Source organism: Ischnura elegans, chromosome 1 (assembly GCF_921293095.1).
Source record: "Ischnura elegans chromosome 1, ioIscEleg1.1, whole genome shotgun sequence".
Lineage (NCBI taxonomy): Eukaryota > Metazoa > Arthropoda > Insecta > Odonata > Coenagrionidae > Ischnura > Ischnura elegans.
The window spans coordinates 6,418,209-6,431,173 of NC_060246.1; the positions used below are offsets into that span (position 1 = coordinate 6,418,209).

The following is a 12,965-nucleotide window of genomic DNA, read 5'->3' on the forward strand; positions in this document are numbered from 1 at the left end:
TTGTCCTCGCCTTTCATTTATCATAATCTGGAGCACAGGACCCCGTGGGTACATGTTTTGGTCCTTCGTGCCGGATTGCGGACATATAATATTATCATTTCCAGACATTTTCTTAATCCTACCACCAGTCCCGTAAGCACCGTGAGGATTAAATGTAACCAAATCGATGGAATGAAAGCATGGAACAATAAGGAGTAAATGTTCACGTTCAGCGATGCTAAGTGGAAGCAAATGGGAAACCTGAAGGTGGGAAAGCTCACAGCAAAATGCCGCAAAGTTCAGTTTCTGTGCTGTGCGTTTAATTTACCGGATTAAAGAATTTGGAATCGCTCTTCAATTATAAGCATTTCTGATATCTATATCCGCCATTTAGTCCAAAAATGTACACTCATTTGAATTTTTGTACTGCAAGTTTTATCAACAATATAATTGTCAATTGCAATAACCCTTATATTAGCGTCTGAAGATTCCTTTTAAAAAATCACGCCAAGGGCGTAATGGAAATTACTCGGCAAGACAGTTGTTGACTATTAACCAGACTCCTTCAAATCTAAAATTTTCTGCAATTTAGATATGCGATTGCTATTTGCAGTTTTAAGTGCCTCGGGATGCCCACTGGGGCGCTCACTGCAGGGCTAATAAAAAAAACGCTGCGCGATCTTTTCCATGTTCACCTCCGAGGTATCGACTCGAGGGCGCGATGCTTACGAGTATACTTACGAGTAAAAAAAGGCAAACAGAAGAATGTTATGAATATGTCACTTAAGGGAGAAAATCCTGTGCCCCCCGCTTGTTTTTGACCTTGGTTTTTAGATGACTGGCTCACGCTGAAAACCAAAGCACTCAGTTCCCCTTGGACTTGCGACAGGGGAAGGGGAGGGGGGGAAGGGCAGGGGGGGAAGGGGAGGGGGGGAAGATAAAACGTTTGTGTAAGAGGCGCACCCCCATTTTCGGCTGCTATTTCTGGGAAAAAAGGTGCGCCTCTTACACACGCTTATACGGTATTTAATTTTTTAAGTGCTCGACAGTATTCACACATGCATTCAAATGACTTTTTTTTGGTTGAACATGTATACAGTAGACTCTCGCTAATACGAACAACGTTATTACGAAGTTCTCGTTTTTACAAAGCAAATCGTTGGTCCCGATGAAAAGGCCTATCCAAGCTATAGGAAAAGAAACGTTGTTACGAAATTTTCGTTTTTACGAAATTACGAACCTCAGTCCCGGTCCTGGTGGTTACAAAATGAACTTTATTATGAAGTTCCACGCATAAGCTATGGCATTTAGATGGATATTCACTTCGCTAAGTTTTAATAATCACACCACGTTTAAGTTGTCCTCTTGTACTGTGACCAAGAGTGTCATTTATGGTTTTTTCTTCACCATTCGCGCAACATCATATAACAAGCTTCATTCCTGGGGAATCATGGTGACAGACTCATTACAGCTCGTATATTTGATGTACAGTTAGTTCTCTTCCTACGCACATTCGATTTACGAACTTTCAGACATGACAGCATTCAAAAATTTCAAATTTTGAATTTGGCGCCTTTTGATTTAGCCGTTGCTATGCCGCGCTATAGAGAAATCGTACTCTGGGCATAATCTGAATTAAGTATCATTGAATCCGGTGTGAAGTTAGGAACTGTTCAGCGTTTCGCCCGTTGTTCCTTGCTGCACAGAGCAATTTTTTTCGGCTCTGGCCGCGTTGCACGCCCAGCTAAATCAATTTGTCACATTCGTGAGTTAGCGCACGATTGTTGTGAAGTGTTGCATTCTGCAGGATAACCGTACTCCTCTATGCCTTGCATACAATACGACCGGTCCGATGACGGCACAATAGGAGGTGCAGATAACCCTTCGCCAGCACGGTTTGCAGCCAATCGCTGTCCCCCAAACGCACCTCACACCATCGCCTAGTCATACAACGTTGTCAAATGCACACAGAGCAGCGAAATAAGCCTGATCCACTAAAACTTGCCCTTTCTTCGAATCCCCAAAACAAGTGATTCTTCCACTGAGTCCTTAACGCTCGTCATCCTTTCCGTCTCCTTTCTTCACGGAGGCCTTTATAAGCGTTTCACTTTCTTACCTGGCAATGCTGCCCCAACATAGACTATTCTGCCTGTCATCGGACAACTCTCGGTGGCTGGATCGTAGGTTAATCAACTTAGGAACAAGGTCTTGGAACGCATCTAGTTCGTGAATCGGACTTACTGTACTCGGGAGGATATCAACCCTCGATTACATCATGCCGCATACCGAAACTGGAACGAATTTTCCTCTCTATATATAATTCCGCATCATTTAATCGCATTTATCACATACGGTTTTTTTTGGCGATTCCTAAAAGAAACATTCATACGAACTTCGTTACTAAGAACCTCCGGATTTTCGGTCCCGTGAACTTCGTAATAACGAGAGTCTACTGTAGTACCATTGGGACTGTTTTGTCTTGCCTAACTTATACAAATGTCCATTATGAATGCCAGTCTGTCGTGAAACCTCTTCAGCCCCTCCACATCCAGAAGTAGTAAAATTTTGGTCTGCTTAATTTTGATTTACTAAGGTTTTACTGTATATTATTTTCTCAGGTAAAAAGTGCAACTGTGGTTTAACTGTGATGGAGCCTGCAGCGGTGCCTTACCAAGTAGAGTTGTTGGAGCCATTGACATGGTAAAAATTAGTTCTTTGTTTTTAATTAAATCGATCTGTATTCTCAAAAATGCTTTGGTTATTTTGGTGGAGCCCCAGAAGAATAACTGGCTATGCAGATGCTTACTTTAGTGACGATCAAGTCTACTGATGGAGGTGATCTTATCCTATGGTCATGAAAGTGATTATGGCATCATCTTAAAAATATATCTGTGGGCTATTTGATCATCAGTCATATCTGCAAAATTTTTCTACATTGTCCAGTTGCATCGCATAGGTGACATCATTAGAGTACACGCATGTCTCGTATAGCGCAAGGGATGCGTTCCTTGGGGTCTTTGCGCTATACGAATTTGCGTTATACGAGAGCGTTTTAACGTTGGGAAGATAGGGATGCGTTCCTGGTAGCATAGGTCTTGGGTATTGAATTTCCTCTAAAACATATGTATTCCCATAAATAGCCTTAAAAGACATTATTTATATAAATGTTTATAGTTTAAAACATCTTAAAGATAGTATGCACGCATTTGAAGACTCTTATTCACGTTAAAAAATATTCTTACGTGCTTTTGAAATTCCATCTTGTCGTGCGGGTGGGCTAACATCTGATATCTCAGGGGTTCGTAATGCATTGCCGGCAGTAGATGATTTTTCAAACCAGTCTAAAAACAACTACTGTGTCACCCAGGCCCGTTTGTCGCTCATCGAAGTGACAGGCAAATGCTACTTTGAATGCCATTTCATAGCTAGCGGAGTTTATGAATGATAAATCATTTTAATTTGAGGCATTAGCAGCTACGTGAAAGTCTTTAAAAGCCTTGAAACGTGACCCAGGTTTTCCTTCCCTGAAAATGAATGAACGAGAATGCATTCTTTTCCATAAGAATATCGTCTCGTCAACATTAAAAACTAGTTGAGGGGGAAAGGAGCCACTTTCAATCGCAGCTTGGAGTTCATCAGAAAATGTTGTGGTGGCTGCGCTATCAACACTGCAGATTCACCTGATCGCCGCACTGAAAATACCTGCTTGCCGTTTAAATTCTGGAACCAACCGGAGCTTTCACTAAATGTCTCGGAGCGATTACCACTCTTGTCTTTTTGTACTGATTCACTATGAACTTTCCGTATGTGTAGACCGCTTGGTTGAAGTTGGTGCGGCTGAGGTCACTGATGTTTTAACTTCGTCTTTATTAAGAATAAGGCTTCGTGCGTTTTAACTTCCGCGCAATATTGCTTTGACGTTCTCCGTTTTCATTTTCAAAGCAATTGACCTTTATCAATTTCTCTTCTAGGTTTATGGTTTTTCTTGATAAATTCTTGATTTTTCTACCCGCATTCCTATTTTTTGCCATTTTCTCTTGGTTTTTACTCTGCATGGCTCTATCGAAATCACCTTCTACTGCTGAACTGTACAAGTATTCTTGAGACGCAGAGGGCCTACGACTGCGGGGAGGGAACGAAGCTATTGTGTTTGAGACTCTATAGGGGACCCTCTTATATGTTGATGCTATTCATGCGCAACTCGGCCACCGCTCCATTTCTCCTCCGTGAATACCGATGACCTTGAAGGCTTTAGCGTAGACCCTCTACCTGGAAGTCAATCGCCCGATAACCTATGACGGCAAAAATTACGTCTCAACCAGTATTACTAAAAAAACTCATTTCCACTAGCCCCACGCTTAATTAATTCATTCTGAATTCACCTAAATAAACTCATTCTGTTAAGGAGACGAGATAAATTACTTCGGTAGGCCGGCTATCTGGACCCAATGACGTGTAATACTTTTAGCCATCGCACAGCAATGGATTTCGATTAATATATAAACAAAAAAGAAGATTTGAGGCAAGCAATAATATTAATATGCGTAAAATGATAGAAATTTCGTGTGTACTTAGCGCAAGTTCACGTTTTATCACGAGAGCGTTTAAGATTTTTGATTAGGCTACTCTGCATTGCAATGTTTCCCCGAGGAACGAATTTGCGCTATATCAAAATTGCGCTAATCGAAATTGCGCTATACGAGACTTGGGTGTACTTAAGCTCAGATGGTTACTAAATAAGTACAATTTCAACTTCAAATACGAGGGATGGGGGAGGAAGCAGAGGAAAGGGTGAGGGGGAGGTATGTGAGGGAATGGGATAAATAGGCATTGGTGTGATGCATTCAGAGGAGTTGTTGGAGTACTCCTTGTAAAATAAAAATTAAGCTGAAAAAGTACCTAATCTTTTTAATTCATCAGAATGGATTTCGGCCATGCTTAGCCTCTAATCATCAAGTTATGTAATTCTTTTAGATCCTGAGAGATCTTGGAAGTGGAGCTTCCTTTGTACAATCAAACAGTGGGTGGGAGTGTGCGTGAATTATTGCGTACGTCATTCCAATATGTAACACTGCGTTCTCCAGAGACTAAGGTCATCTTCAAGGAGGTGACAGTGCCTTGACTCCCAAAATTTTTACCCCAGATCCACCACCGTAGAAGTTCATGCATGCCTTCAAGCAGTGAACCATTTTATTTTCAGTTTTTGATTACAGGGTATTCAGGTTCTATTTATTGTTCTTTCATTCTACAGGTGGTACCGTAATCCATCCAGATTGGCAAAAGTAAACCAGCATGGTGTTTCACAGAAGAAGATCACTCAAATGCTTTCTCATTTTGAGTATGGGTTGACCGGGAAGGACCTCATAATGCAGGTTCTTAAGAAAAAACCATTAAAGAAGCATACAGTTCCTGCTCAGCAGCATATTATCCCTTCGATGCCAAAAGTGAAGCCCTCAAAGGAAATTAAGCAGCCCTCTCAATTTGCTGGTGCTCCACTCATCAATCGAAAAAAGCCTGCGAATGTGAAAGCAAATCATTTGTCCAATCATTTCGTCCATGGTAGTAATCAGTTTCAGCAGTCAGTAGCAAATGCACTTCCAAATTTCGTTGGTTTTCCCAGTGGACCATATGTACAGCCTGTACTCTATTCTCCGAGCATGTTCAATACTGGATCTAGTGGTCAGCCAATTTCATCCAAAACTACTGAAGCTGAATTCATGGCTACCAAGGAGCAATTGCATTGGACACCAGAAGAGAAAAGGTCTATGCATTCATCTAGTAGCAATATCTTTCCTGGAGTTCAACCAACTAATTTATTTTCCTCCCAAGAAAGTGAAGTAAATGATGCAGATGGATGTGGCTGGGAAAATGCATCATCAAAGTCTGATGGGATGGGCCATAATCCTTTCCTTCAGTCAGTGAATGGTGCAGATTGTCAAGAAGTGGATGTCAGTGCCAATGTTCGAGGAAAAGGCATTGGGATGAGAGAAAAGGAGTGGAAGGAAGTAACTGCGTCCAAATTTATGGACTGGAAGTCCAATGAGGGAGAAGAATCTGGTGAGAAAGAGTTACAGGAATCTTCGGAACCAAAGCCTGCGAGATCCATTTGGCACAGGCATGCTGCCGTGCTGGCTGCTAAAATTAATGAGAAGAGCTCTGGTGACCCCGATTCTCAGGATGCTGAAGGAAATGATGAATGGATAACTGATGGCATTGACCCTTTAGCTTCATGGAATACTTCATCCAATGCCCAGAGTCATAAAGACCCTGACGAGAGTGAAAGGAAAGAGAATGATGGTCCTCTTCCACCAAGAAGCCCTAAGAAAAAATGTGCGATTGAGAATGAATCAAAGGATACAGATGAAGCGGAGCAAATTGAAAGAATCACGAATACCATCGAGGGTCATGAGTTTGGTTGGATCAAAGACATTAGACTTCTGCTCAAAGCTCTAGGGCTTGACAGAGATAAATCGGATGCAACTCAAGTGTGTTCGAATGGCAGCGAGAGTACCAGCAAGACAGCTGATGTGACTGCCGGAGGAAGTGAGCAGGATTGTGATAATTCAGCTTCCCTTTCTAATGTGCCGGGTGAAATGGGTCCCGTTTCTAATGGAGGTGTTGCCCCTGTATCAACATTGTCAGCTTTTGACACTTTTGGGGCTGATAAAGAGATGAATGATGGAAATTCTGTGATGGATAAAACACAAGAAAAAGTAAATGTTGAATCATCCAATGCTGATGTTAACATGGAAACTTCGGATGAAGGTTTACATACTTCACCATGTCTTAATTTGTTAGATCCCCCGGTAGAGGTTAAGCCTACTGATGATGAAGGTGATCCATCAGTCACACCGGGAAGAAAAAATGAACCGCTAATTGATCAGGTAGAAGCGACTGAAATGCCGACTCCTATGCCAGAATCATCAGGCATTGATGCTTCAGTCACAGTTTTTGATAGCCATAATTGTTGCCAGTCAGAATTAAAATCATGTTCTTCTAAAGCTGGCTTGAACGGACCTGTTGATAATATTTTTGGAGAAGTAATAAATATGGCATGTGGCCAGGGTGATCATGGAACATTGAAACATGGTGATTTTGATGAAAATGAAACCCTAGACTTAAAGCAGCCGGAAAAGGATGAAAGTTGCCACTATTCGGGGGAAAAAAATGAGTGCATCATGATTCATGGTAAAACTGAATCTGGAAAAATGACTGTACTGAAGTCTCTGTTATTGGGCATAGAAAAAGCTCAGCTGAGGAGACAAGGAGAGTTTGAAAGTAGTGAAAAATGTCTTGAGAATGCAGAGGTGAGGGATTCAAAGCCTAATGCGAATGCGACTCAATTGAAGGAAGGTGAAACTCTACCACTCTGTGAAGATCTTAGTCTCAGTGACTGGCATTTTGAGAAATTCAAAATTGATGCTACAGCAGCTGGGGTGACCCATGATTTGGAGCATAAGAACTTACCTGTGGATGATGCCACTAGCATACTGAAGTTTGTAGGGGAGTCTGAGAGGCTAGAAGAGGATGAGTGTAGTAGTAGGAGATTGCCTCAAAATAATTCATCATTGGTTGAAGAGTCAGAGGGGGAAAGATTTCTAATAAAGGATGATGACGGTAGTACCTCTCCTCCAGTAGTTAGTCTCCCTTCTCAAGATTCCTTGTCTCCTGCCGCCAATACTCATAAAGAGAGTCATGAAGAGACCAAGACTGATAGTTTTGTAGAGTTTAATTTGTGCAAGGAAGAGAGAAAATTTGAATCCTTTACAGTTGTTACCAATGAAGATGTGATACCTTCTTGCTCCACTTACCCGTCCAGTCTTCACCACAAGGATGATGATAATAGTCCTTCCATTCGCATCCTTTATAATGAAAACAAAACTATTTCTGATTCGTCCATCAAAGAGGAGAGCCTGCGTTCAGTAAGCACTGAGCAAACGAAAGTGGAAGGAGATGTCAGTGAAAGTCCCTCAATCAGCCTTGGTCCCAATACAGAACAGAGTGTTTTTGAAAAGACTGGAAAGTTCCCTATGGATAATTTAGGTGAAAGTAGTCAGAACTTTTGTTCACCAGGTTCCATTTATCCAGATTTGCACTTCCAGTTGGGAAAAACCAACATTTCAAAAAGTGACAGCGGTATAGATGATTTTGTTGTAGCGGACGAAATGCAACCTTGCATCGACAGAAGTGTTATCGAAGAAAAAGATGTGATAACTTGTGATGATGATGCAGTTACCTACCCTCTTGTCCTAGATTCTAACTTTGTTGATCTCTTGTATGGGACCTTTGGTAATCCTTTTGAAGAACCTTCAAATGAATCAGCCAAGCTGCCTGGTGGATCTGCCAGTGGGATCACTATCAATATACCTAGCTCTCTTGCTAGAAAACTCCATGAATGCCTTCTGAAAAGTCAGTGGGATTCTATTTTAGCTGAAGAGGAGATGTCACAGAAGATGTTGATTGAAGGTAACTATCTTAATGAAGGCTTCTGTTTTTGATACTTGCTGTAGTTGTATACCAAAGTACATCAACAAATAAAATGTGAATATCTAAGTATGCATGCATTTGTGCATATCAGAAGGTATTTTTGGAAGAAAATGGAACTAATTTGCTTGTCAGTATTTGTATTACCACTTCATTTTTGCATTATTACGTATTTGTTATTTCTAATGGCTTGTATTTTTGGATTTTGAAAATAATTCTTTTTCCTTCTAGATGAGTTACTTGCTAGGCAGCTTCAAGAACTTGAGAAGGAGGATTTAAACGATACGAAAGAATATAAGCAAGCCTCATCCAACACTCCTAATTTGAGAGAAATAATGGATATGGAAATGGCTATGGCCATGTACAATGCTGACCAGGTAATTTTTGCTTTTGTCTGTGTTTATTCTTTGCACTGTAAATGGCTTACTTCATGAAAACTCAAGCCATTGGGTTGCCCAAATCAAAGCACCAGCACAGAGCAAAGATAAAATGTCTGCTTTGCCCAATATCCAAACTTAACGCAGTGGAACTCTTAACTGCTTCTCTGACCTTGCTGAGGTATTCAATGAGCATTTTGCTTTAGTACCAAACTCTACAGTCCCTCACTCCACCTACACTGCAATGGGTAATCCAATGTCTCTTTTTATGAGGCCTTGTGATGACAGGGAAATAGAGTCAGTCATATCCAAACTCAGCCGAAGCATTTCTAGTTCCGGTCCAGATGGAATCCCTGCAAAGATAATATCCTGTAGCTATGATATGATTAAGATTCCACTTCTTCATTTAGTGAATGAATCTCTGAGAATGGGTGTCTTTTCAGCATCGCTGAAGAAATCCAAAATTGTTCCTCTTTATAAAAACAAAGGGAGTATAGATGATTTAAACAACTACAGACCAATTGCTTTGCAATATTCATTTTCAAAAATTTTTTAGAGAATTGCATGTAATGGTATAGTATCTTTTCTGGATAGGTACAGTCTTCTCTCTGGAGATCAGCATGGGTTCACATGTGGAAAATCCACTATTTCTGCCATGTATCAGGCAATAAACAAAATATTACTCTCTATTGATAATAAAAAAGAAATACTTGCTTTACTTTTTGATTTCTCTAAGGCCTTTGACCTGGTAAATCATCATCATCATCATCACTGGTCAACAATCCTAGGATTCAACAGATTCAGGCTTCAATTGGTGGAAGTTAGACATATTTAAGTAAATGAAAGGTCGTAGCACTTTTCCACAAGAATTTTTTAATGCGTACAACGCGTTTCGGCTCACTGAGCCATCATCTGGTACAAGACCTTCTTGTACCAGATGATGGCTCAGTGAGCCGAAACGCGTTGTACGCATTAAAAAATTCTTGTGGAAAAGTGCTACGACCTTTCATTTACTTAAATATAATCCTAGGATTGGTTTGACGCAGCTCTCCACTCAGTTCTCCTATCAGCTAATCTTTTCACTCCTACGTATTTCTTCTCTTTCACATCTCTCTTTACTTGTTCCATATATTTTGTTCGAGGTCTTCCTTTTCCATTCTTGCCTTCCACCTGTCCTTCGACGATTGTCTTCATCAGGCCATCATGTCTCAAGATGTGGCCTATAAGGTTGTTCCGTCTTCTTATTAAGGTTTTCATGAGGCTTCTCTTCTCTCCTACTCTTCTTAGGACTTCCTCGTTACTAACTCGGTCGATCCATTTGATTTTCATCATTCTTCTGAGCACCACATTTCAAAGGCCTCTATCCTTGCTTTCTCCGCTGCGGTCATTGTCCATGCCTCACTTCCTCACATGGTAAATCATGATCATCTTTTTTTTGAGCTTGCAGAAATCAGAGGCATTGCTCTTCAGTGGATGAAATCATATCTTAACCACAGAACTCAGGTTGTAACATTAACTGTTGATGGTGTTAGGCATGTATCTTTACCTCATAATTCTAATGTCGGTGTACCTCGGGGATCTACACTGGGTCCACTTCTTTTCCTGATATATATAAATGATTTACCACTTGCCATATCCAGTATTGACAACATTACTCCTATTCTGTATGCCGATGACACAACGGTTATAGTGTCGTCCACTTCACAAAAATCTTTATCTAACAAAGCCCAATTAGTTGCCAATAGTAAAAGTAGGAAAAGAAGTTGATGAGGGAGAAATCGCAAATTGTTTAAAAAAGCTGATGAAGAACATTTAAAAGACTGATCTATGAAATCAGAAAATATGATCCACCTCACTGAGAGTTCAATACTAATAAAGAATTTTTTGTTATCATAATTAAAGGTTTTATATTTACTATTCATTTAGAACATGATTCATATGAAAAATAGAACATACAAATTTATTTAAAGGGGTTATTTTTCATTAAATTGTGCCTAACCTCAATTTTACACTTTCCCGCAATTTACACTTTTTTTCCTTGTCCCCGTCAAAAGTGTAAAAGAGGGGTTTTACTGTATATACACCCGGAATAGGAATAATAAGCATGTCTTTCAAGAGAGGTCTGCTTGGAGATATGTAGCTTTTTATGAGCAATGACTCTCATAGCACGATTGTGCAAATGAAATATTTTTTTACAGATTGATAAGTTGATCCCCAATAGATTACATGTAGGTAGAAGTCATGAGAGTAAAAGTTACTGTAATATAGATTAAGCAATTTCTTTCCACTGTGGAACTGAGCTGTCTGAGCAAATAACCGGTAGAATTAAGTTTGCTGCTGATGTATAAAATATGATCAGCCCAGGACATCTTAAAATCAAGAGATATTCGTAAAAAATTACAATTATGAACTTGCTCAATAGATTTTCTATTCAGTCGTACAAGAATGCTCTCTGATGGTTGGTCACTAGACTTGAAGTGCATTTATATGTTTGACAGTTAATAAGTCATCTTGTGACCATTTACTTATCGCATTGGAGACTGGTTGAGCTTGATCACTCTAGGATCCCACTATCCTCTAAAATTTCATCCTACTCATTTTGTCGCCCTCTACAGCCTCCACTCATTATTCTATTCGGAATGATGGATGGTGTGAATTTTTGAACAGTTTCTGAAGTTTTAGCCTTTAATAGTCATTGTTGATGCATTGCCATAACTTGCTCTTGTGGCATACTAGGAGCATATAAGAAATGGGGCTAATAGCAACATATAAATGTGCCGTTCAGTTGGTGTCTAATGCTGGGATTGTTAAAATTCGACTTCTTTATGCCTCTGCATACGATGTTGAGCATAATTAAATGTGATTACATGATTTAAATAGTACAAGATTGTTAGTGAATAAAATGTCCATAAGTATGATTATAATGGCTGTCACACTGCAATTTTTGAATCTCAGCAAAAACAGGTATAGGAATGCCTGTGGAGTGATTCTTGTGTGATTATTTAACTACTTTAGGTAATAACGACAGTTCTTTATTTCTAGTGATTTCTGAGTTCCCAAGAGCTGTTGCTGTAATAAGCTTCCACTATTTGTAAATGGATATTTGTATTCTAATTGAAGTTTTCATTATTTTTTTGATTGACTTACAGAGTAAAAAAATTATGAATAACCAGAGAAATGACATGTCCACGCGTCTAACATGGGATCTTCTGGCAAAGGAATTTCCTCAAGTGCCTCAAAATGTAATTGCTCAAATATTTGCTGCATATGATTATTCATATGCAAATGCTCGAGAGGCCCTGTTGACATCGTTACCTGAATATGGTATGTTCAAATCATGGTTCTTATCAAAATTTATTCACTTTCTGTTCTCAGTACCTAGAATTTGGCTCCTCTGTGATTTTTATTTCATATTTTTCCATGCTGGCCCTTTATTTTTAAAGCTTCTGCGGAGTTAGATGTCAAGCTGATGAAATAATCTCTATATAGCATTGTATTGGTGTGTTTCTCTTCCATTTGGGATTTTTTAATTTCTTCAAGTTTTCTGTCATGTGATAATTGGCTGTGGTGATTTTTTCTAGTTGAGTAATTATCTATTGTGATTTCATTTTTGATTCTTAATAATAGTAATTTCTCTCGAGATGAGACAATTTAATTATCAAATGACATGATGAGAAATGTTTAGCTTGTTACTTACAATGTCGGAATGTTCATGTTTTGTGCAGAACGTTGACGTTTAACGTTACTATTTAGGGCATTAATTCAATCTGTAGTTAGAATTCTTTTGACATAATATTTCATTGTAATATGATATTGAATCATTCTTTGTTCATCATGGGCATTTCCAAGAAAAATCTCACTTGTCCTAAAGAGTACGTATGCATTGAGTTTGCCATCTTACTCTTTTTAGTATCTACCACATACTGATCTTTGGCATACTGCATACTCAGATTCATAGCTTCAGAGTTCTTAAGTATATATGATAGTTGGTATTGATTCCCACGGTCAGCATCAATATCCACACTGGGATGTGCAGCTTCCCACATTCTCTCCGTTTCTAATAATCCTCGTACTCCATGTCTCGTAATTAATAACCTCCCATCACCCTCCCTAATATGATGGCAC

The 12,965-nt window shown here is 39.5% G+C and overlaps 1 protein-coding gene across 2 annotated transcripts in view; it reads left to right on the forward strand.

Annotated features, from left to right (window-relative positions):
- Positions 1 to 12,965, forward strand: part of LOC124155181 — a 130,384-nt gene that overhangs the window by 73,864 nt on the left and 43,555 nt on the right. For both annotated transcript variants that reach the window (XM_046528901.1, XM_046528907.1), the window contains 4 exons: positions 2,598 to 2,679; positions 5,231 to 8,445; positions 8,695 to 8,840; positions 11,990 to 12,164. In XM_046528901.1, the coding sequence (XP_046384857.1) occupies positions 2,598 to 2,679; positions 5,231 to 8,445; positions 8,695 to 8,840; positions 11,990 to 12,164 (3,618 nt within the window). The remainder of the gene's footprint in view (positions 1 to 2,597; positions 2,680 to 5,230; positions 8,446 to 8,694; positions 8,841 to 11,989; positions 12,165 to 12,965) is intronic.